Genomic DNA, 23564 nt, shown 5'->3' with positions numbered 1-23564 from the left:
ATGAAATCCCCCGGTCATAAGAATGGCTGGTACTACCCAGCAAGATCAACAAAAAATCTATCAAAAATGATTCAACATCTGTTAAAAGTAATCTTGCACTGCGAGCAAGGTTATTTGAATTTTTTTGAACTGTCACTTTTAAGCCTAAGGTGCCTGCCAGAGTAGACGCGTCTACGCGACGCCGCGCGAAAATTGCACGCAAAGGAATAACAATCAATAATAAGGAGCTGTCAAATCGTATGGACGCTTCGCTTCGCTTCGCATTTCGCGTCTACTCTGGCCGCACCCTAATTCGATTTTATTTCACGAATCAGACCAAAGCCTGGCGACATAATAATAACTTTACGCCATAATTTCAACACAAGCTTGAAATAATGATCGCGCTCTCATGATCGATAAAATTATTGATGATTACATTTGGACACCCCTACAGCCGAGGAAAGAAAGTACGCATAAAGAAGTAAAAAGGATCAATAACTGTCAAAAATCGCACCAAAATCCAAAAAAAAAGAAACACAATTCGGTTTGTCGTTCGAAAATGGTGCAGCGCAGTTTTTAAAAAATCATTTCAAACTCGTTTCCTCTGCTCCTGATGCGGTACTTTCGTGTGTTGTGCAAATTAGGTGAAAGATGGTTATAAGGTTGTGACGAGATCTATACCTTTGCTCTTGTGACGGTCGGTGTTCGCGATTGTGGGAGTGATTTTTTACGAACTCCAGGGAACCAATGTGGGGAAAATTCAATGGCCAAAAAGAGTTTTGCGAAATCGAAAATCCTCCGAGTTCTTTTTATGCTACGTTTAGACAAGGCAAGTGAATTGAGCAAGTCGCTTGAATCGAACGCGAACTGAACGTGTAAACACCTTAATTCAATTCACTTGAACGAAAAGAAAGTTGAACATGTTCAACTTTTTGGCAAGTCAATTGAATTCAACTGAGTTGTTCAATTCACTTGCCCTGTCAAAACGTAGCATTAGTCTGGGCCAGTTAGTGGACAATACTAGGTTTGTGGGTACGTGCGGAAAACAGAAAGCGCTTTGTGTGCGTAGTGTGTGGGTTTGATACCCGAGCAACCAGTTTCAACAAAGTGAAAACATGTTTTGATACCCGGATATCTCCGGAGACCCAATCCATCCTTTTATCACATACTTTCATCCTATTGTGTATAGAAGATTCTTATTTCAACTTCAAATTTGCAAAATTGATTTTCTGAATTTCTGCTAATGACTATGTTCTAAATATAGACCCATTACAAAACCAGCTACTATTTAAATTTGTACTTATTAACTAACATAGTTGTAATATTCGCTACTTCACTGCATTACAGGTCACATATTACTAGTTTTTTTACATTTGGTTGTAATAAAAGGTAGTATAAGAATTTTAAACTATGTTTTCACTTTGTCTAATTCTTTTTTTCGGGTCTACCTACTAAATAGCTGCCATAATCGGATGTGATTGTATTCAGACTGTTTTAAAATAGATGGTAAATATTCGTAAATGTCTGCTTTGGGCTGGACTTCACAAATCTACGTAACTAATGTGCTTTTCGAACGAAATCTGATACCATCCGACTCTGCACGGATGACCATGAAGAGAATCAAAAGAATGCATAATAAATAATGTCCACAAAAGTGAACAAAGCCTGATAACAAACAACACACACTGTGAGGAGAACTGCTGCGGGCTGCGATCTGCTGCGTTATCTTCGATTCGTGATTTTTGTAGAAGAGGAAAGTGCTCGAAGCGGCTAGTGACCGTGTGATTGTTTGTGGCGATGAGTGGTGAAAATCGTTGCATTCCGAGCTATCTCCAGGGGACACAACAGGACACCGCCGTTCAAGAGATGCGTCAGTTCCAGCACAAGTGTCGCATCTGTAGCATCACGGACGGCCTCCGGAGGTGCAGTCGCTGTCAGGTGGCTTATTACTGCTCCCAGGAGCACCAGCGGGTGGACTGGCAAGTGCACAAACGCGAGTGTCGTTCGATCCACCAGGTGCTCCAGCAGGCGGCAGACCAGAATCGTGACCCGGTGGGCGTAACGATGCTACCTCCGCAGGGAACGGCGGCTCAGCAGCAACAGTATGCCATATCCGAAAACCAGGAAATTTATCGGGACGACGTGCTGATGGGTGGCAGCGACACCACTACCACCAGAATGATGGCCAGCCCAACGAGAGGGGCCGGAGGGACGACGTCGCCGACGGTATCGGATACAATGACTGTGGAACAGCCGACAGTCGAACGGATCTTTGCGAGCACTGCAGCAACTGGCGTACGTGCAGAAATTTTGTCAACAAATGGATTGGACTACACCAATACTACCATCGAAGGAGCGGGCACGGTAGGTTTGAGTTTGCTCTTTTCTCTAGATTTTTGTTGACCTGTTATAAATCATGTGGAAGGGATTAAGGAAAATTTCCAGTTAGGCTGAATGTGGTGCTGTGCCTTGTCACGTATGAATGAAATTGGTTCTGGATGATCTTTTTCTTCTATTTTCGTCAAATCGTCAACGTCAAATCACAACGAATCGAGCATTATTGTGAAACTTGGCATAGGTAACAAGAATATTTCGGAAAAATTATTTAAGTTCTTTTGTGGAATGTCTTCAACTGTCTAAGACGAGTTTAGTACATTCCATTTAATTCCACTACGTTTTGTTGTCTTTACAAATACATACGTATTTCGACCTCACCTGTGAGGTCGTCTTCAGTGTCTCGTACTTGACTCGACCTGCTAAGTGATAGTCTTCCGCTCTCAGTGATCATCTTTTCTGTAACGATTCCGGTCTTGTCCGATCAGGCAATCAGCAACGCCTTCGCCCTGTCATTCTTTTATCGGAAAACCTTCTGCACATCTTTGGACTCCTTATTCGATGGTGCATCAGTCCGATTGAATACTCGGGTTGTTTATTTGGTTGCTATCCAATACTTCTCCTCAACATAATCTTGAAACATCTTGCTGAGTAATTCTAAATAGATTCTCGGAACAGATTTAGTCAAAAGATCAGCTACCATAGTTTCTGATAGACAAAACTTGTATCATATTGCTTGCTTCTTGCTGAGGTGTTCTTGGAGGTTGCAGGGTGTCGACTACCTGAAAAAAACCTGAAAAATCTGGAATTATCAGCAAATTAAAGTTGGTTAAAGACAAACAGGGATTATCAGGGAATTCTTGGGGCAATAAGGGAAATCGGCAAGAGATGAAGTAAAAATGTTGTATTCATACCGTCTGTTCAAATAAGGAGTCTAAGAAATTGGTCCAAATATAAGAACTAATCGAGCATATGCCATAAACAAACTATCAAATAACCAGCCTCATAACTGAAGAAGAAGTTTACGTATTATTACGTATTAATTCCTTAAGGAAATAATAAAGGTTTTCCTAAATAAAATATTTGAAGAAATTTCTGGATTAATTTCCAAAGTAATTTCCGGAGGAGTTTTCGAGTGAAATGAAATCGTAGAAAAGTTTTAGAATGAGTTCTTCGAGGCATTTCTGGATGAATTTTAGAAAAAAATCTGAATGTATTCCCGAAAAAATCCTGAGGGTATTCACAAAAAATGTCTGGAGGACTTCCCGCCACACCATTACCAGAAATCCGGCACTGCCAGTAACCTTGTAACTTATAACTACTTTTTTTTAGCAAGGGTAAACGGAAATCTGCATCCAGACACCTGAGGAGGTTAACTCAGGTAGTGTGGGGATGGGCATGTTACCCGACCCACTAAAACCAAAACCCTTTCGCCAGTCCGTACCCCCGGCCCGCAATTAAGCAATACATCAGGGAGGGACTATTGAGAACGCTCACGCCTATGCTAACGCACTTGACGTTAATACACATCGACTTCAAGGCTGGTAACCTCACCACCCGTCGATCGCAACTCGTAACTACTTACTTAATGATACTACATTTGCTATTATAATGGCAACCAGTTCTGTAATTATCAATTTCCTATTTACCTTTCAAACTTATTTATTATACCTTATTTCAAAAGTGAATAAAATCAGCTGCAACATGTATAACATAAACCGCGAAATCTGCATCTAAATGTTATGTGTTATAACGTTGGATAGGTATTTTAATCCTGGAAATTCAACGAAAACCCTGAAAAAATCGGGAAATTTTTATTTTGAAGATGAATCGCCACACTGATGCTTCGTTTGGTTGCTTAACTTTTCAGTATTCATCATTTCATTTCATTTATACTGGGTTCGCCGTAGAGTTGGGCGAGCTCATGGTTCATTCTTCGCCGCCACACACCGTCTTCTTGCACACCGCCAAAGATGGTCCTAAGCACCCGTCTCTCGAATACTCCGAGTGCTTGCAAGTCCTCCTCGAGCATTGTCCATGTTTCATGTCCGTAGAGGACAACCGGTCTTATAAGCGTCTTGTACACATGACACATTTGGTGCGGTGGCGAATCTTTTCGACCACAGTTTCTTCTGGAGCCCGTAGTAGGCCCGACTTCCACAGATGATGCGCCTTCGTATTTCACGACTAACGTTGTTGTCAGCCGTTAGCAAGGATCCGAGGTAGACGAATTCCTCGACCACCTCGAAGGTATCCCAGTCTATCGTAACACTGCTTCCCAGGCGGGCCCTGTCGCGCTCGGTTCCGCCCACAAGCATGTACTTTGTCTTTGACGCATTCACCACCAGTCCAACTTTTGTTGCTTCACGTTTCAGACGGGTGTACAGTTCTGCCACCTTTGCAAATGTTCGGCCGACAATGTCCATGTCATCCCCGAAGCATGTACACCCGGCTCTCCGCATGACACCTTCTAGCGCAATGTTGAACAACAGGCACGAAAGTCCATCACCTTGTCTTAGTCCCCGGCGCGATTCGAACGAACTGGAGTGTTCGCCCGAAATCTTCACACAGTTTTGCACACCATCCACCGTTGCTTTGATCAGTCTGGTAAGCTTCCCAGGGAAGCTGTTCTCGTCCATAATTTTCCATAGCTCTACGCGGTCTATACTGTCGTATGCCGCCTTGAAATCAACGAACAGATGGTGCGTTGGGACCTGGTATTCACGGCATTTTTGAAGGATTTGCCGTACAGTAACTCGTTCACTAATGGTGACAGACGACGGAAGATGATCTGGGATATCACTTTGTAGGCGGCATTAAGGATGGTGATCGCTCGAAAGTTCTCACACTCCAGTTTGTCGCCTTTCTTGTAGATGGGGCATATAACCCCTTCCTTCCACTCCTCCGGTAGCTGTTCGGTTTCCCAGATTCTGACTATCAGTTTGTGCAGGCAAGTGGCCAGCTTTTCCGGGCCCATCTTGATGAGCTCAGCTCCGATACCATCCTTACCAGCGGCTTTGTTGGTCTTTAGCTGTTGAATGGCATCCTTAACTTCCCTCAATGTGGGGGCTGGTTGGCTTCCATCGTCCGCTGAACTGACGTAGTCATCTCCTCCGCTGCCTTGATTTTCACTGCCTGTACTCTCAGCGCCATTCAGATGTTCCTCGTAGTGCTGCTTCCACCTTTGGATCACCACACGTTCGTCCGTCAAGATGCTCCCATCCTTATCCCGGCACATTTCGGCTCGCGGCACGAAGCCTTTGCGGGATGCGTTGAGCTTCTGATAGAATTTGCGTGTATCTTGAGAACGGCACAGCTGTTCCATCTCCTCGCACTCCGCTTCTTCCAGGCGGCGTTTCTTCTCCTGAAAAAGGCGGGTCTGCTGTCTCCGCTTCCGTCTATAACGTTCCACGTTCTGCCGGGTACCTTGCTGCAGCGCGACCACCCGCGCTGCGTCCTTCTCCTCCAGAATCTGTCTGCACTCTTCGTCGAACCAATCGTTCCGTCGACTTCGACCCATATTATACCCGACGTTGTTCTCCGCTGCGTCGTTAATGGCTGCTTTGACTGTATTCCAGCAGTCCTCAAGAGGGGCCCCATCGAGCTCACCCTCTTCCGGCAACGCTGCCTCGAGATGCTGCGCGTATGCAGTGGCGACATCAGGTTGCTTCAGTCGCTCTAGGTCGTACCGCGGCGGTCGTCGGTACCGAACATTGTTGATGACGGATAGTTTTGGGCGCAGTTTAACCATCACCAGATAGTGGTCAGAGTCGATGTTAGCGCCACGATATGTCCTGACGTCGATAATGTCGGAGAAGTGCCGTCCATCAATCAGAACGTGGTCGATTTATGATTCTGTCTGCAGTGGTGATCTCCAGGTGTACCGATACGGGAGGCTGTGTTGGAAGTAGAGCGATTCCAAGCAACAGCATCAAAATTTAAGAAAATTTTTAATTCATGATTTTCTATTGAGTTGAAACTTTGCACAGTTTTTCAATTTCATCTAAATCGTCATTTTTCGATATCAAATCTTCATATTGAGTCACGACTAACTTTTCAAAAGGGTGTATGTGAAAATGGTTCAAAAATATTTAAAAAGCTGCACAGCAAAAACGGAATGTTCGATTGTTATGATTTTTTCAGCAAAGTTAGACAACTAAATGGTGATTCTTAAGAAAATGTGCACAGTAAAAAAAAATTTTTTTGCCTTTAAAAATATCATTTTTGTCACAAAAACTCAAATATCTCAAAACCCTATCTTTTTTCGAACGTAATTTTATTAGGAAAACGGTCCATTATATTAGCTATCTACCATAAAAATTGGTGATGGTAAACTAATAAACAAAAAGTTATGACATTTCAAACATTTCACAATTTTCACATATAGTAAACAAAAAAATTTCCGTGTATTTTTTTTCAAGAATCGCAGTTTGATGCTGATTTTATTGTTAAGGGCTTTTGTGAGTTGAACAAGTTGTTTGTATGATATTCCATATTTATGTATTCATCGATATTATGTATATTATATGTATAAATATTATATGTATAAATAAATAAAATGAATTAATATTATCCTAAGTATTAAATTAAATGTGGCAGTTACACAATGTTGTTATAGAAACTCTAAGAGTTTTGGGTTTGAATTTTGGTATGGGTTAAGATATCATGAAAACAGTTTATTAATACTTATTTTTTATTTTTTTATTCAAATTTTTTAAAATATCGAACACTTTTGAATTATTATCAGCACAGTTTGAGTATAGTTTTGCTTTAATTTTATTTTCCGACAATGGAATGAAACAGTGAAATTTTTGGGTTCCTTGGATCGTTTTCGCGTTATTAAATTGCTCGCTGAGCTCTGAAGCCTTTATTTCGTACTCTTCAGTAGTAGTAAACCAAAATGATAATTTGGTTAAATCTTTTTCTTTTCTACGATTTGCCCAATCAAAAAGTTCTTTCGCAGTTTTAATTGGATGCTCACGTTCTTTGGCTAAACTTGCTCTTGTGGCCATGCGCTTTATTGTTCCTCCAATAGCATCACAAGGACCTTTGCCATGTGATGTAGCAAAAAAATGCCATTCTGCATCAATGCCGTACATTGATTTAAATTGACATAGGCTCGAAAAATTCTTACGATTTTTGTACTGCGACGCTGCTCCATCAGACATGAAATATATCTTTTTGACTTCTTTATGCTTATCAACGCGTAAAAGTTAATCATTTTTCAATGAACAAGTTTACGGATACTGAATCGTGTCTTAAATCTTCGGAAATTATAATAAAACTTAAGTGTTCAATTTGCGTACTTCCATTAAAATAAATAACGAATGGATGAATTGTAGCTTGTTGTACGTTCCAGTGATGGGACTGCACTTCATCTTGCAATACAAAGCTGTAATTTTCAGAAAAATCACAAATGACTAAAATTCACCATTTTGTAATGTATTTTTCGTATTTTTAAAAAGCTGGATTGTTCTGTTTTAATGAAATCGTGAGGGATTAAACTTTCTAATTTCAAGCAAAATATGACACAAACTCATCTACAGGTTTTACAATAGTTTCTATGTCACACCTATCCGTGGTCACCCATTGCTCAAATGATAACTGATCAATATATTTTTCTTCAAACTCAGCGAATAAAGTATTTTCCAATGATGAAGAATCTGGACAATCCGAACAAGATCGTAGATAGCAATTTGATGTTGTATTTTCACACAAAAGACTACCAGTTAACATTTTAATATCCTTTGTTAAATTGATTCTTTTCAAACTATGTAAAATAAGATTAATATTCTCATGGGTTGTGCACACACACACATTATGTGTTCCTGAATTGGAAAGAAGCTTACATTGCCTTGGCCGAAGGCTTCCAAATGAGGAAAAACCTATTTTAATATTATCGTGAATTTCCTTGAAGCGTGTGTACGCTTCTTTCAAAGTCGTCATCATTAATCGTTTTTGGATTGCTTGACGCTTTCCATCTTTTTTTACTGATACATAATCTTTTTGACCAGGCATAGCTCGACTTACTTCATCATCTTTAAAATATTGAACTACTATTTCTTTTATCTCATCTGTTAATGCAGTACTAGACCTAGTATTTTTGGTTGAAAGACAGTTATTCTTCAATTGTTTTTGCCTCTTTTACTGTATTTCTATTGGTTTTGAACTCATCAATGGCATCCTGAATAGACCACGAACTTGGCAGCATCGACAAAATCAATAATTTTCTTTCCTTGTCGTGGCTGCATTCGAGAACCTTTCCTTCATATTTATAATTACCTCATCGTAGTCTGTATTTTCCACATCATCAGGTCCTAATTTGAAGAGGTTTCTTCGTACAGCTTCGTTTATTTCACGGTATTTTTCTCCGGGTAATAAACGTAGTCCATCTTACTCCATTTAATCGAGCTACTTTTATCCCAGCTATGCCCTCGTTAAAGCGTTCGATGTTGACCTTTTGGATACACTCATCTTCCGATTGATTTGTTGAAACAGATTTCGCTGATGGTACGGTGGCAAGGCTCTCAGCACTTAATACTTCTGGTAATTCCTCAGTTGTTGTCGATACATCTGGCAATTCCTCAGTTGCTGTCGTTTTCGAACTTCCTGCGCTCTGCTCAACCGATGATATACAGATTGCTCTTTTGTCAACGTTTAGACGGCAGGACGTGCAAATGCGTAAATTTGTATTCAATGTGGACATTGGAGCATAACCAGTCGCTTTCAGTTTATCTATGGTGCTTTCGGTGAGATTTCGTTTTTGAACACTTTTTCCATCAAACGGCCTACAACAGTTGAGAAAGCGGCTACTCATGTTGTTCGTAATATTTCAATAAACAAAATCACTTTTAAGTTTTTACTGACTAGTTTGGTGTCATTTGCTGACTGAGAAAAAAATTACTATAAGATCTTTAACAACCTTAGTAGTAGTAATTTTTTTGCTTTTTCGTGAGCATTGTCATGGTATGTACCTATCATGCATTTGTTGTTGTTGAAGATACCCGTTTCCTCCCGATCATAAAGTCTATTCTCTAAGAGGTATATTTTTGCAGGTAAACTATAGACGTACACGTGTATATAAATCTTTGATTTTGCAGCTTTTGTCTTAAAAATAACATTTCTGATATGTTTCTATCAACGTTATTATCAACAGGTTTCAACACTATTAAAAGAATTTTTCGCCAGTCACGTGCAATGAAAATTATGACACTATCAATACTTTTGATCACAACACTGGATCGTGTCTAAGTTTCTTATAGATGCTATGAATAATTAAATAAAAATATCATGAAAACAACTTGTTTAAATCACGTCCCTTAACAATAAAATCTGCATCAAACTGCAATTCTCGAAATAACTTACACAGAAAAAAATTTTTTTACTAAATGTGAAAATTGTGAAATGTTTGAAATGTCATAACTTTTTTGTTTATTAGTTTACCATCACCAAATTTTTATGGTAGATAGCTAATATAATGGACCGCTAATATAATGTCTAACTTTGCTGAAAAAATCATAACAATCGAACATTCCGTTTTTGCTGTGCAGCTTTTTAAATATTTTTGAACCATTTTCACATACACCCTTTTGAAAAGTTAGTCGTGACTCAATATGAAGATTTGATATCGAAAAATGACGATTTAGATGAAATTGAAAAACTGTGCAGAGTTTCAAATATTTTCGAAATGGTCGCTCAGGATCGACTGACATGCCCCCGTGGAATGCCTCAGTAGTGCTGCGAATGGCCATATTCTTGGAGGCGGCGAAATCAATTAGTCGTAGGCCGTTTTCGTTCGTCAGCCGGTGAGCGCTGAACTTTCCAATAGTCGGTCTAAACTCCTCCTCTTGGCCAACCTGAGCGTTCAAATCTCCTATGATGATTTTAACGTCGTGGCTTGGGCAGCTGTCGTACTCACGTTCCAGCTGCGCGTAGAATGCGTCCTTATCATCATCAGTGCTTCCGGAGTGTGGCCTATGGACGTTGATTATGCTGAAGTTGAAGAACCGGCCTTTGATCCTCAACCTGCACATTCTTTCATTGATCGGCCACCACCCGATCACGCGCCTTTGTATATCGTTCATCACTATGAAAGCTGTTCCCAGCTCGTGTGTGTTGCCGCAGCTCTGGTAGATGGTATGATTACCTCTAAACGTTCGCACCCTTCCAAAAAACCTCCTGCAGCGCTACGATGCCGAATCCACGGTCCTTGAGCACATCGGCGAGTATGCGTGTGCTCCCGATGAAGTTAAGAGATTTGCAGTTCCACGAACCGAGTTTCCAATCGCTAGTCCCTTTTCGTCGCAGTGGTCTTCGCCGATGGTTCCGGTCCGTACTCTCTTGTTGATTGTTCGTTGCTTATGATTTTTAAAGGCTGGCTTGTAGGCCTGGACACCAAACTCCCCTAAATTTCCGGAGGACCATTCCTCCTTATTTCCGGTGGACCATGGTGCACAGTTTCACTTCGTCCATCCTCGCTGGCACTCGGACGATGATCAGCCGCCCCTAACATGGAGAACAGACGCTGTTGTGAGCCGATCCTGACATGGAGAACAGACGCTCAATAAGATTTGCACCTCCGGAGAGGAGCAAACCCCCCTTCCCTGTCAGCATACGACCATAGTTCCCACCGGGGTTGGTTACCCGATCTTCCCTAAGGTTGCTCGTATCCTGGCCAGCACCGCGGGGAGGTAGGGATAGGAGTTGCTGGGTAAGAGGCTAAGGACCGCGAGATGGGGTCTATTTTATTCCTTCAGGTACGCGAAGTACCAATGGTACGCTTTACCCAGCATTTGCCGTGCCGGGATGGTTAATAACAATAAGGTAAAAAGGCTATCCAACTAAAAAACGCACTTTGACAATCTTACATTATTCTTGAAATATTGATTTTAAGATGGTTTAGTTGAAATTCGAATTTTCTTACAATTTCGTAGTTACATAATTTGAGGTTTGAAGCCTAAATTCCTCGTTTTTCAGCACATATTTACCATTGTTTTATTTAACTACTAGCAGGCTCGACGAACTTCGTTTCGCCTCCCCCCATTCTGTACAGGGGGGCTCTGATACAAATCAAAAAGAAATTTATGCAGAACGCGAGAACTAATCAGAGAATAAATCAATTTTTATTGATACAGTAACAGTAACTGTACAGGGGGGCTCCGATACAAATGAAAAATAAATTTCTATAGAACGCGAGAACTAATCGGAGAATAAATCAATTTTAATTGATTTATTCTCTGATTAGTTCTCGCGTTCTGCAGAAATTTCTTTTTCATTTGTATCGGAGCCCCCTTGTACAGAATGGGGAAAAGTTTCAAACCACCACAGAAATATATCTCCTCTTCCAAAACCTCCACATGCCAGATTTGGTACAATTCGCTTGATTAATTCTTGAGTTATGAAGAAAATTATGTTTCATTTGTATGGGAGCCGTCCTTTCCAAACGGGGGAGGGGTCTTGAACTATCTTAAGAACCTTCCCCGGGCCCAAAAACCTCTGCATACAAATTTTTACATTGATCGTTTCAGCAGTTTTCGAGTCTATAAGGGTCAGACAGACATAAATTCATTTAGCCAAAAGATATTTTAGTTACAAGATAAATATTATTTTTCTCATCGCTGTCCGGAACCACTTTTGCTGGGGAGGATAGGGTCATAGGGTGCTGAATGTTAATGAAGGAAAAATACATACGATTTGATAGTTCGATACCCAACATGTTTCGGACAGCAGAACAAAAGGAACCCAAACGACAATCATTATCTTGGAACTAAAATATCTTTTCTATAGCCTATCTACATTAATAATTCTAGGAGATTGACAGTAACTTTGATCGATAGGATATAAATCTTTGGGCAAACGTCGTCTTGGGGCGGTATTGCCAATGTTATTAGGAACAAGGTCATCTCCAGGATTAAGAATAGCGTAATCCTTAAATGCATATCCAGAATCATCAAAATAATTTCTCCCTGAATCAGAGATGATTTAAAACAACGGATATGGTTTGAATCGTAAACATTAGCTTTAGTTAAATTCAGATAAGTTTTGTCGTAGAGCCATATCAACATGGAATATGATAATTTCAAGCGAAACATCATTGGAACATAATCCCTAGAAGTGCAAAAAATATGTCACCCGTTCTAAATAAATTCAGCTCATTTTTGAATAAGTTTTGGTCCATGCTTGCCTTGTCCCAAAAGGATAGCCGTATCACCCCATATGGTAAATATAAGCATTAGAGTGGGGCGCAGTTGTATGGAAAAACGCAATCTTCGTCTGATCAAGTGAGATCAAGGTTTTTCTGAAACGTTTTGGGACCCCAACCAACGGTGCAAAATATGGGCTCGATTGGTTGCAACATCGCATGCCGCATCGCGTTTTAAATTTACATGAAGATTAGTATGGGAAAACGTACTTTTAAACATTTTTGCTCATAGCGGCTTCAATTTATCATCAATCACGTGACTCAATACGTTAGCATATAGTCTGGAAGATGCCGAAAGACTTTGCCGAAGAAGGTACGTAGCTGGAAGGTCTACAAAAAATGTTATTACGTTTCGAAAAATGATTGTTCAAACCATATGCAAGAAATCAATGTTTCTGCCAGCACTACCGGACAACCTATGGTTCTAGAAGGGCAACACTCATCTTCCTTCTTGTCGGATTTTTTTCTTTGTGAAATAATTCCGGATAGCTCCCATTAGCTCAATAGCCCTAGAAGATCAATTATTTTGAAGTAACACTCAGTTAAATTATTGGTCTACGTAGTACGGCAGTGCTGGCAGAATAAACGAGTTTTTGCATATGGTTTGAACACTCAATGTTCTAAGCGTTATAACTTTTCGTAGACGTTCGCCAACGTGCCTTCTTCAGCAAAGTTTTCGGCATCCTTTGGGTTATACTTTAACGTAATGTGCCACTTGGTTTACGATGAACTGAAACCTCTAGTAGTAGAAATGCAAAAATACACGTTCTCCCATACTAATTTCCATACAAACTTCAAACGCGATGCGGAAAGCGAGGAAGCAACCAATCGGTCCCAAATTCTGCACAGTTGTTCAGGACCCGGAATGGCTTCGAAAAACCATTGATTTGAAAAAATGACCATGACGCCCCACTCTAATAAGCATCATAAAAACACATTTTTTAAAACCAGTTTATAAGATACTAAAACTTTATTAATCAGTGTTTATTGATACACATGTCAAAGACAAGGCATCATAAAGGTATTTTATAAACAAATCAGCAGAATTCGAAGGAGTTCAACTATTTTACAAAGGTTACCGCTGAGGGTGACCATCTTGCCGCACTTTCCCCTAACGTTCGATATCTTCCCTTTCAGCGTTACGCTCTTGATTTCCATAAAATTATGCCAGATGACAACAAAAACTTCATAATTCGTATTATTCACTGCGTTATTTTCATTGCATTATACAGCTATAATTTTTATATTTAATAAATCAACTAACCCACCGTGCAATTTTCTTTCTTTCACATATCCCGTTCGTCACACCAGCCATCGTTCACGCACCACCACCACCAGCAGCAGCGCTCGCAGCCGCAGTCACCGTCCCACTCGTCCCACCAGACATCGCCGTCATCTGCGTCGTCGTCGTCGTCGCCCGTCACCGTTGCAGCCCCCACCTCGCCAACCGCAGCGTCGAACGTCGATCTGGTAGACGTCGAGGACGAACTGCTGCTGAGCGAGAACGCAGTCTCAAAACTGTTTCCAAACGATTCGCTTGCTAGCGTTGAGGAGCTCGTCGATTTGTACCAAATAGACGTCGATCACATCCTGAACGAGAACAACTTTCTGAACAATATTAACAATTTGAACTTTTTGGACGAAACACTTGCGCAGAGTGCTGATAGTGCCGGTGTGGGCAATCTGATCGAAAGTGGAGGAAGCAGTGCCAGTGAGAATAGTATCAATAACAGTGGATACAGTGTTGGAACGGGTGGAACCGCAAGTCCGCAGGATTCGTTGTTGGTAGTGGATGAGGGATTAGTGGCAGGAGTTTTACCAAACGGAGTGGGCGAAATGCAGTTAACACAGTCAGCAGTGGCCACCACGCTGCACCAGCAGCAACAACAGCTGATGGGCGGCAGTGTTGGTGGAAGCGGGAACGGATCGCCGGTTCCGGTCAGCACGGACGAAAGTGTCAGTGCCTTGTTGAACGCAAAGATAGACAACTTGTTGAGCTTTCATCACCATCAGCAGCAGCAACAGCAACATCAACTTCCGCAGATTTCGACTAGCACGGAAGACGCCCAGCTGGCGGACCTGGAACAGGAAAGCCTAGAGGAGGCGTGTCACAGTTTGATTCGGGACATGAATGAGTACGGGGTTTGCGTGCTGGATAACTTTCTGGGCCAGGACCGGGGGTTGAAGGTGCTGCGAGAGGTTACCAACATGTACTCGTCCGGTGTGTTTAAGGTAGGTATGAAGGGGTTGGGCTTTATGTGGGTTTTTCATATCGGTTGTCGTCTGTGTTCGTTTATCGACCGGTGAGCTTGGGAAGATATTAAAAAATGCAGAAGAAAAAAGTGTGATTGTTAACAATTTTCGTTTGGGAGTATGGGTAGAGAAGGCGCCGCAAAAAACGATCGGTTTGAGTCATAGAATGTTTTTGAAATAAACGTATCTCTGTCATCATATTAGAGTTTTGATGACTGAGTAACATACACTCAATTTTTGCCTCACAGCTGGCCAAGTCCTTGTAAGAGCTTCATTGTGATAACTTTGTAATCTATTTCGGAAAGTGCTCTGTACCTAAACGATAGAAGCAATAAATAACAAATTTTGGGCAATGCAGTACAACACTGTTAAAAATAAATATCAACCGGATTTTTGTGGACCAAATATAGGATTCATAGCGATTTTATTGAGTTGATATATGGCCTGCATGTTTATGATTTGAATTGTGAATCAATGGAAATTATTTGTATATTCACTTTTTGCTTTTGAGCCACTGTTTGTTCTGTTTAAGTAAAGGTTTCATTCTAGTCTAGTCTAGTCTAGTCTACACATACACAACCAGTTCGTGACAGAATGTAAAGAGGTGATGGGTTTCATTCGAAGAAAAACTCATAGTAGAGAGAATGAACTATTTTTAGTGATGTTATGATTAAAGCACTTGAGTAAAATAAAGATTAAGTGAATACAACATAGGACAACGAAGCGACATTTGTGATTCAGGATTGCGAGCGTGCTAAGAGGCTCATAAGTGTATTCCAACTACTGGAAAATCGTCAAATGATGAACGGCTAAAATGTTTTGCCTATTGTTGAACACCCATAAAAAATGCACCTACGTTCAACAATAGGCGAAGATATTAGCCGTTCAATATTTGGCGTATTGGCGGTTCAAACAAGCTAGATTTTTTTGGAATAGGAAAACTGATTAAAAACCGCTTTTGCACGTGTTATATACAGCGCCGTAGCGTGTGGTTGGCCAGGTTGGCCCCCGCCAAGGGCGCCAGGCTCCAGGGGGCGCCAAAATCAAGAATGTCGCTATGATTAAAAATCATTCTCAAATTTAATGGTTCAAAATGATTCAGATTCAAGTGACCAGACCAGACTATTTCCTCCATAATCAACGAATCGTAATCGGCTGTTTGACTAGTATCCAGAGAGTCCTTTTCTGTTAATAACTGATAATTAATAACGTCGACTCAGGGAACACGTTTACCTCAATTTAGGAGATTCATGTCATCGTCCTCACTGTCTATTACAGCATTTATTTGACAGATTAGGAAGTAGGGGGAGGGGGGCAATATGCACTGCTAAATAAACACTGCTTTATTGGCTGATTTGTAACGAGATAAAAAGATAGATAGTTGATGCCATTAAAAAATTGTCAAAAATCTCAATCATATTGATAATATTCACATTAAAAAAAAGTGGTGATATTCTGTTGCCGGAAAACTCATGAGGCAAAACGCCTTTTAGCTGGCAGCTCCTAGGGAACAAAGCACCATGCGTCGGCGAATCAGCATTCTGGTATGGATAGTTCATGGAGACGCAAGTACATTGTAGGTTAGTGCCACTAGGGCGTTTTGGGGCCTCTTCCTCTAAAGGAAAAAGGTAGCACAGAAAATACAAATGGCAAAGAGTACGAAACAGGCCTCTGGGAATGAAGCTCTAGAAGGGGACTTTTCAATACGCTAAAGGCAAAACACAGAGTAGACTGTAAAAATCGTATATGTACACGGAAGTAGAGATAAAGGATCTGTTTTATTTTCTTCAGTTACCCAAAGTAACTCACTTCACGCAGAAAAACTGTTTCAGGTCTGAAAACAATCGCATTCGATCCAGGTACATTTCCGATTCCATTTAACCAGAAACTAGCATGAGATCTAAGGTGAAAAGGCAAAGCGAATATGCTGAATATTCGATGAGCATTGATAACATGAGTTTTTTTTTGGATCTATATAAATTGTTTAGGGTCTGTCTCATTTGGAGAATTAAACTGAAATTAAACTTAAATGGGACATTTCAATAGTAATTATCGAATAATCCTGCTGGCAGAGCAAGATTAGATTTGACAGATATATAGAATCATTTTGCATCGATTTCTTATTGGAATTGCTGATTAGCACCAGCCATTCATATGACCGGATTATTTGCTAATTTTCGAACTGTCACTTTTAAATTTAATTCTCCAAATGAGACAGACCTTAAGCTGTAAACGAAGATGAGTATTTGAAAAGACGTCACTCATCCAATGGCATACGGAATACAAGAATCTGCGACTGACTCAAAATTGTTTTTTTTTTTCAAGCAATTCCAACAGTGCCACTAACTACCGACAGACCGAAGATTATTCTGGCCATTAATCAACCCACTTGGGGTTTTCTTGATACGACTAGTTGAATTTTATTTAGAATCCATTTCTTTCAAACAACCGACCTAACCACTCTAAAGTTCGATTTTTCCTAATCAATAGGCGATTTTGAAGGTCACCTGATCCTCTCCAAAGTAGGGTTTTTTGTTCGTCTAGGTCCGATAGATAGATCCGATAGATCCACTAGTGCGTAAACTCACAGCAAGTAAGTTCGGAGTTTTTTTGTCGAGAATCGGCACAGAACTGGATCGAGTAGATGTTTGCGTAGGTTTAATGAATTCAAAAATTCATAAAAATTTCAATGGATTTGTGGCTGTTGTATGGCTTTTACTCTTTTAGTAAACCTTATTTCCTACCGCTATATTGAAACAAATGAAGGTTACAGAGGCTTAAAGAATTCATAAAAAATAGGGTACATTGATTTTAAATCTCCCTGCTTTTATTGCGCTTTTTGTTCTGATTATCTGCAAGAAAGTAAAGAGCTCCCAATAAAGGTGGATTAAAAGAGTCCACTCCACTCGGCCCTCCTTAGCCGTGCGGTAAGACGCGCAGCTACAAAGCAAGACCATGCTGAGGGTGGCTGGGTTCGATTCCCGGTGCCGGTCTAGGCAATTTTCGGATTGGAAATTGTCTCGACTTCCCTGGGCATAAAAGTATCATCGTGTTAGCCTCATGATATAATGCAAAAATGGTAACTTGGCTTAGAAACCTCGCAGTTAATAACTGTGGAAATGCTTAATGAATACTAAGCTGCGAGGCGGCTCTGTCCCAGTGTGGGGATGTAATGCCAATAAGAAGAAGAAGAAGAAGAAGCAGAAGAAATGAGTCCACTCATTAGTTCTTGGTTTTGAGTACATTTTACGGCATTTTAGTAAGTGATTTTCCCACATGCCGCAAAAAAAAACATTCCCGAAAAATTCAATATAAATTGATAAATATGACAAATCGCATTTATCTAATTTATCAAATTAGTTCAACTTGCTTAGATTACTCTCTTCTCCAAAATTACCTAACATGCTCGTTTCGTCCAATTTATATGATTTGTGTGATTCGCTTGTTTGTCCAAATTTTCGGGATTGGCATCCATACATCTATGAGCATAGTGTGTAGTAGAGCTCTATAATCTTCTCTCTAAGGCGATGTTTCTTCGATTTCCCCAAACGTTTAAGATTCCTAAGTTCGATGTCATCGCTTGCAGCCAGCGTTGTTGTTCCCTTCCATCAAATGTTTTCCGGTCTGCCTCTTTTAGCATTTTTGCAGTGAATAAATAAATATGTACGTCTTCAGTAAACGAAGTCTGAACATGGAATAAATAGTTTAATAGAACGTTTATTACCTGTATTGTAGGCGTTGACCACCCGCAATGGAAATTATTTAAGGTATTTCGCGAAATGTTTGACGGTTAATTTCTTCACCTATTGTTTAAAGCACGTGTATTTCTCAAGGGTTCAACAATAGGTAAGACTTGTAGCCGTTCATCACTATAGCTTACAACACCCCTCCTCAAAGGAATGCGGCTTGGTTCCTATGTTGCTTTAAAACTTCGGATTGCGGCCTCTTGGAAGGAGGCTTCCGAGCCTTACGAAAGAAAGCTTCAGATCCTCTTGGATGAAGGCTTCCAAGCCTCTTGAAAGGAGGCTTCCGAGCCTCTTGAAAGGAGGCTTCCGAGCCTCTTATAAGGAGGATTTCGAGCCTTTGAAAAGGAGGCTTCCTAGCCTCTTGAAAGGAGTTTTCCGAGCCTCTTCAAAGGAGGCTTCCTAGCCTCTTGATAGGAGGCTTCCGAGCGTCTTTGAACGAGGCTTCCGAGCTTCTTCAAACGAACCTTCGAGCCTCTTGAAAGGAGGCTTCCGAGCTCTCTTGAAAGGAGGCTTCCAAGCCTCTTGAAACGAAGCTTTTGAGTCTCTTGAAACGAGGCTTCTGAGCCTCTTGAAAGGAGGCTTCTGAGCCTCTTGAAAGGAGGCTTCGAGCCTTTGAAAGAAGGCTACTGAGCCTTTGAAAGGATGGTACTGAGCTTCTTGAAAGGAGGCTACTGAGCCTCGTGAAGGCGGCTTCCGAGCCTCTTGAAAGGAGGCTTCTGAGCCTCTTAAAAGGAGGCTTCCTGAGCTCTCTTGAAAGGAGGCTTCCAGAGCCTCTTGAAAGGAGGCTTCTGAGCCTCTTGAAAGAAGGATTCCGACTCTCTTGAAAGGATGCTTTCAGGCCTTTTAAAAGAGACTACCGAGCCTCTTGAAAGGAGGCTTCTGAGCCTTTCGAAAAGGAAGCTTCCGATCCTCTTGGATGAAGGTTTCCGAGCCTTTTCAAAGGAGGCTTGGAAGGCTCTTGAAAGGAGGCTTGCAAGCCTCTTGAAAGGAGGCTTTCGAGCCTTTCAAAAAGGAGCCTTCCTAGCCTCTTGAAAGGAAGCTTCGGAGCCTCTTGAAAGCAGGTTTCCGAGCCTCTGGGAAGCAGGCTTCCTAGCCTCTTGAAAGTAACCTTCCAAGTCTCTGGAAAACAGGCTCCATAGTCTCTGAAAAGAAGGCTTCCGAGCCTCTTGAAAAGAGCTTCTGAGTCTATTGAAAAAAGGCTTACGAGCCTCTTGAAAAACGGCTTACTAGCCTCTTGAAAAAAGGCTGCCGAGCCTCTTGAAAGGAGGCTGCCGAGCCTCTTGGAAGGAGGCTTGGAAGCTTCGGAGCCTCTTGAAAGCAGGCAGGCTTCCGAGCCTCTTGAAAGCAGGCTTCCAAGCCTCTGGGAAGCTGGCTTCCGAGCCACTTGAAAGGAGGCTTCCGAGCCTCTTGAAAGGAGGCTTCCAGTCTTGAAAGGAGGCTTCTGAGCCTCTTGAAAGGAGGCTTCCAGCCTCTTGAAAGGAGGCTCTGAGCCTCTTGAAAGGAGGCTTCTGAGCCTCTTGAAAGGAGGCTTCTGAGCCTCTTGAAAGGAGGCTTCTGAGCCTCTTGAAAGGAGGCTTCCGAGCTCTTGAAAGGAGGCTTGAGCCTCTTGAAAGGAGACTTCCGAGCCTCTTGAAAGGAGGCTTCCTGAGCCTCTTGAAAGGAGGCTTCCTGAGCCTCTTGAAAGAAGGCTCTGAGCCTCTTGAAAGGAGACTTCCAGCCTCTTGAAAGGAGGCTTCCGAGCCTCTTGAAAGGAGGCCTGAGCCTCTTGAAAGGAGACTCTGAGCCTCTTGAAAGGAGGCTTCCTGAGCCTCGTGAAAGGAGGCTTCCTGAGCCTCGTGAAAGGAGGCTTCCTGAGCCTCGTGAAAGGAGGCCTGAGCCTCATGAAAGGAGGTTTCCGACCCTCATGAAAGGATGCTTCCGAGCCTCTTGAAAGGAGGCTTCCGAGCCTCTTGAAAGGAGGCTTCCGAGCCTCTGGAAAGGGGGCTTCCGAGCCTCTTGAAAGGAGGCTTCCGAGCCTTTGAAAGAAGGCTACCGAGCCTTTTGAAAGGATGGTACCGAGCTTCTTGAAAGGAGGCTACCGAGCCTCGTGAAGGCGGCTTCCGAGCCTCTTGAAAGGAGGCTTCCGAGCCTCTTAAAAGGAGGCTTCCGAGCCTCTTGAAAGGAGGCTTCCGAGCCTCTTGAAAGAAAGATTTCGACTCTCTTGAAAGGATGCTTTCGAGCCTCTTAAAAAGAGGCTACCGAGCCTCTTGAAAGGAGGCTTCTGAGCCTTTCGAAAAGGAAGCTTCCTGATCCTCTTGGATGAAGGATTCTGAGCCTTTTCAAAGGAGGCTTGAAGGCTCTTGAAAGGAGGCTTGCAAGCCTCTTGAAAGGAGGCTTTCGAGCCTTTTAAAAAGGAGCCTTCCTAGCCTCTTGAAAGGAAGCCTCGGAGCCTCTTGAAAGCAGGTTTCCGAGCCTCTGGGAAGCAGGCTTCCTAGCCTCTTGAAAGTAACCTTCCAAGTCTCTGGAAAACAGGCTCCATAGTCTCTGGAAAGCAGGCTTCCGAGCCTCTTGAAAGCAGGCTTCCGAGCCTCTTGAAAAGAGCTTCTGAGTCTCTTGAAAAAAGGCTTACGAGCCTCTTGAAAAACGGTTTACTAGCCTCTTGAAAAAAGGCTGCCGAGTCTCTTGAAAGGAGGCTGCCGAGCCTCTTGGAAGGAGGCTTGGAAGCTTCGGAGCCTCTTGAAAGCAGGCAGGCTTCCGAGCCTCTTGAAAGCAGGCTTCCAAGCCTCTGGGAAGCTGGCTTCCGAGCCACTTGAAAGGAGGTTTCCGAGCCTCTTGAAGAGGTTTTCGAGCCTCTTGAATGAAGGCGTCCGAGCCTCTTGAAAGGAGGCTTCCGAGCGTTTTGAAAGAAGGTTTTTGAGCCTTTTGAAAGGAGACTTCCGAGCCTCTTGAAAGGGGGCTTCTGAGCCTTTTGAAACCAGGTTTCCGAGCCTCTTGAAGGAAGGCTTCGGAGCCTCTTGAAAGGAGGATGCCGAGCCTCTTGAAAGGAGACTTTTGAGCTTCTTTAAAGAAGACTTCCGAGCCTCTTGAAACGAGGCCTGAGCCTCTTGAAAGGAGGCTTCCTGAGCCTCGTGAAAGGAGGCTTCCTGAGCCTCGTGAAAGGAGTTTTCCGAGCCTTCTGAAAGGAGGCCTGAGCCTCATGAAAGGATGCTTCTGAGCCTCTTGAAAGGAGGCTTCCGAGCCTCTTGAAAGGAGGCTTCTGAGCCTCTTGAAAGGAGGCCTGAGCCTCATGAAAGGAGGCTTCCGCGCCCCTTGAAAGGAGGCTTCCGAGCCTCTTGAAAGGAGGCTTCCGAGTCTCTTGAAAGGAGGCTTCTGAGCCTCTTGAAAGGCTTGTCGGCTTGTCGCTTCTGCATGGGAGGAGGGAGCTTGACAAGGATTTCGTCCTTCTCAGCATCTTTACTGTTTTCCTCCTGCTTCGTAATACACCTTCGTTTTAATAGTCTAGTAAATTATCAGCAAATTTCTCTCTCATTTATTGCACATGCCTTATACCCTTATACTGCGGCTCGGTCTTATGTTGCTCGCCATTGATAGTCGCGTAGAATCTCCGCAGATTATTTCGATCCATGTTTTCTTCGCTTTATAGCTGCCACATTCTCTTCGTGCCTTTTCCATGGCCGTTTCTTTCAGCCGTGGGTTTATTTTTCTTCTGGTCTTTTTACACTACACGTTCTTTGTTGTATCGAGTAACAGTCACTAGCATCCGACTCCTTGCAGCATTTTTCTCGTCTGTCTCTCGCTAACTTCCTTTTAAAACCAACCATTTCGTTGGCGTCACTTTCTAAAAAATAAAATCATTGAAATTGAGATGAGAAGTAATTCATTCTAATCAAATGTTTTCAAAACTCCTGCTAGCAATTAATTGAGAACGTCTGCTCCCGCCACTTTCATTATCAGTTTTGAGTTGCAGGGATTAGCGATGTACGTTGCAGTCCGATCTGGCTCGAACAGGTAACAGGTTCAGCAAATTACATGGCTCACCGCTCGAAAAAGTGTATAATTGGTAGTCGCTTTAAACTGCGACACGTCGATAAGCAAATGCAAGCCCTAGTGGCGCTGGCGGTTGGGTATTCCTCCGCCAGCCAGTCAGTGGGTTGCGGTTATCTCTGATTATAAACTTTCAATTCCAGTGCTAATCTTACTGAATGGGTTTTGTTTTTGTTGTTGTTGTTTCTTCGGAACAGGATGGACAACTGGTTTCCAACCGTGGCGGAAAGAACATGCGACACATCCGAGGCGATAAGATCGTGTGGATCGGTGGCGGCGAACAGGGATGCAACAACATCGGGTACCTGATCAATCGAGTGAGTACTAACTTGAAGCTAGGACGTATTCGAAGAATCGCTCAAATAACGATTTGAATTATCTCGGTTCTCGGAACAGGTGGATGCCATCATCACCAACTGTAAACGAATGATCAACAATGGAAAGCTAGGGCGGTACAACATCAGAGAACGGACAAAGGTAAGGCCCCCGATATATTTATGCATTCTTGCTGTGATGGATGAATGAGCAGCCGTGTCATCGATAAGTGCAATAATTGCGAAAATCCCCGAAACATGAAATTCATGCACCCAAACAATCTTATCTTTTGTTGTGACGCGATTTCCGCCAGCCAGAAAAGTGGTTGTTGCTGCCATTTATTTTCGAACCATCGATCATTCGAATGGGACAAATGACGCTGCCGGTGCAAGTTTTGTGAGATTTACGAAAACTCGAAACTGGATTTCTTTATTTGTACGCTGATTCTTGATACGTTCGTGCATTAGTCGTCTGACGCACAAATAGCATGAGTTTGTGAATCTGCTTTGAATATCCAAACCCTTGTTTGGCTATTCCAACAGGATGAGTCATCTCGTTTCTGTGGTATACATTCCTGCTTCAAGTAGGTAAATTTATTAAGAATTAGTTCACACATTTTTATTATTATTATCTTTATTGGCGAACAACTTCCGAACCGTGTGAGGTTTGCACAGTAGCTACAACTGCAGTATCACGTAGTACATTTATGACTT

General features: G+C 42.2%; 1 protein-coding gene across 4 annotated transcripts in view; it reads left to right on the top strand.

Annotated features, from left to right (window-relative positions):
- Positions 1 to 459: 459 nt before the first annotated feature.
- The window catches only part of LOC134220202 (uncharacterized), a 42969-nt gene continuing 19864 nt past the window's right edge, over positions 460 to 23564 (top strand). Inside the window, exons 1-5 of one of the 4 annotated variants that reach the window (XM_062699196.1) lie at positions 460 to 641; positions 1439 to 2343; positions 13826 to 14746; positions 22734 to 22853; positions 22933 to 23013. In XM_062699196.1, coding sequence (XP_062555180.1) covers positions 1777 to 2343; positions 13826 to 14746; positions 22734 to 22853; positions 22933 to 23013 — 1689 coding nt within the window. In that variant the 5' untranslated portion in view covers positions 460 to 641; positions 1439 to 1776. The remainder of the gene's footprint in view (positions 642 to 1438; positions 2344 to 13825; positions 14747 to 22733; positions 22854 to 22932; positions 23014 to 23564) is intronic. The other 3 variants (XM_062699212.1, XM_062699206.1, XM_062699188.1) reach the window with 3 other exon arrangements.

The sequence above is a fragment of the Armigeres subalbatus genome, chromosome 1, assembly GCF_024139115.2.
Source record: "Armigeres subalbatus isolate Guangzhou_Male chromosome 1, GZ_Asu_2, whole genome shotgun sequence".
NCBI lineage: Eukaryota > Metazoa > Arthropoda > Insecta > Diptera > Culicidae > Armigeres > Armigeres subalbatus.
This window is presented reverse-complemented; position numbering and strand designations above follow the sequence as displayed.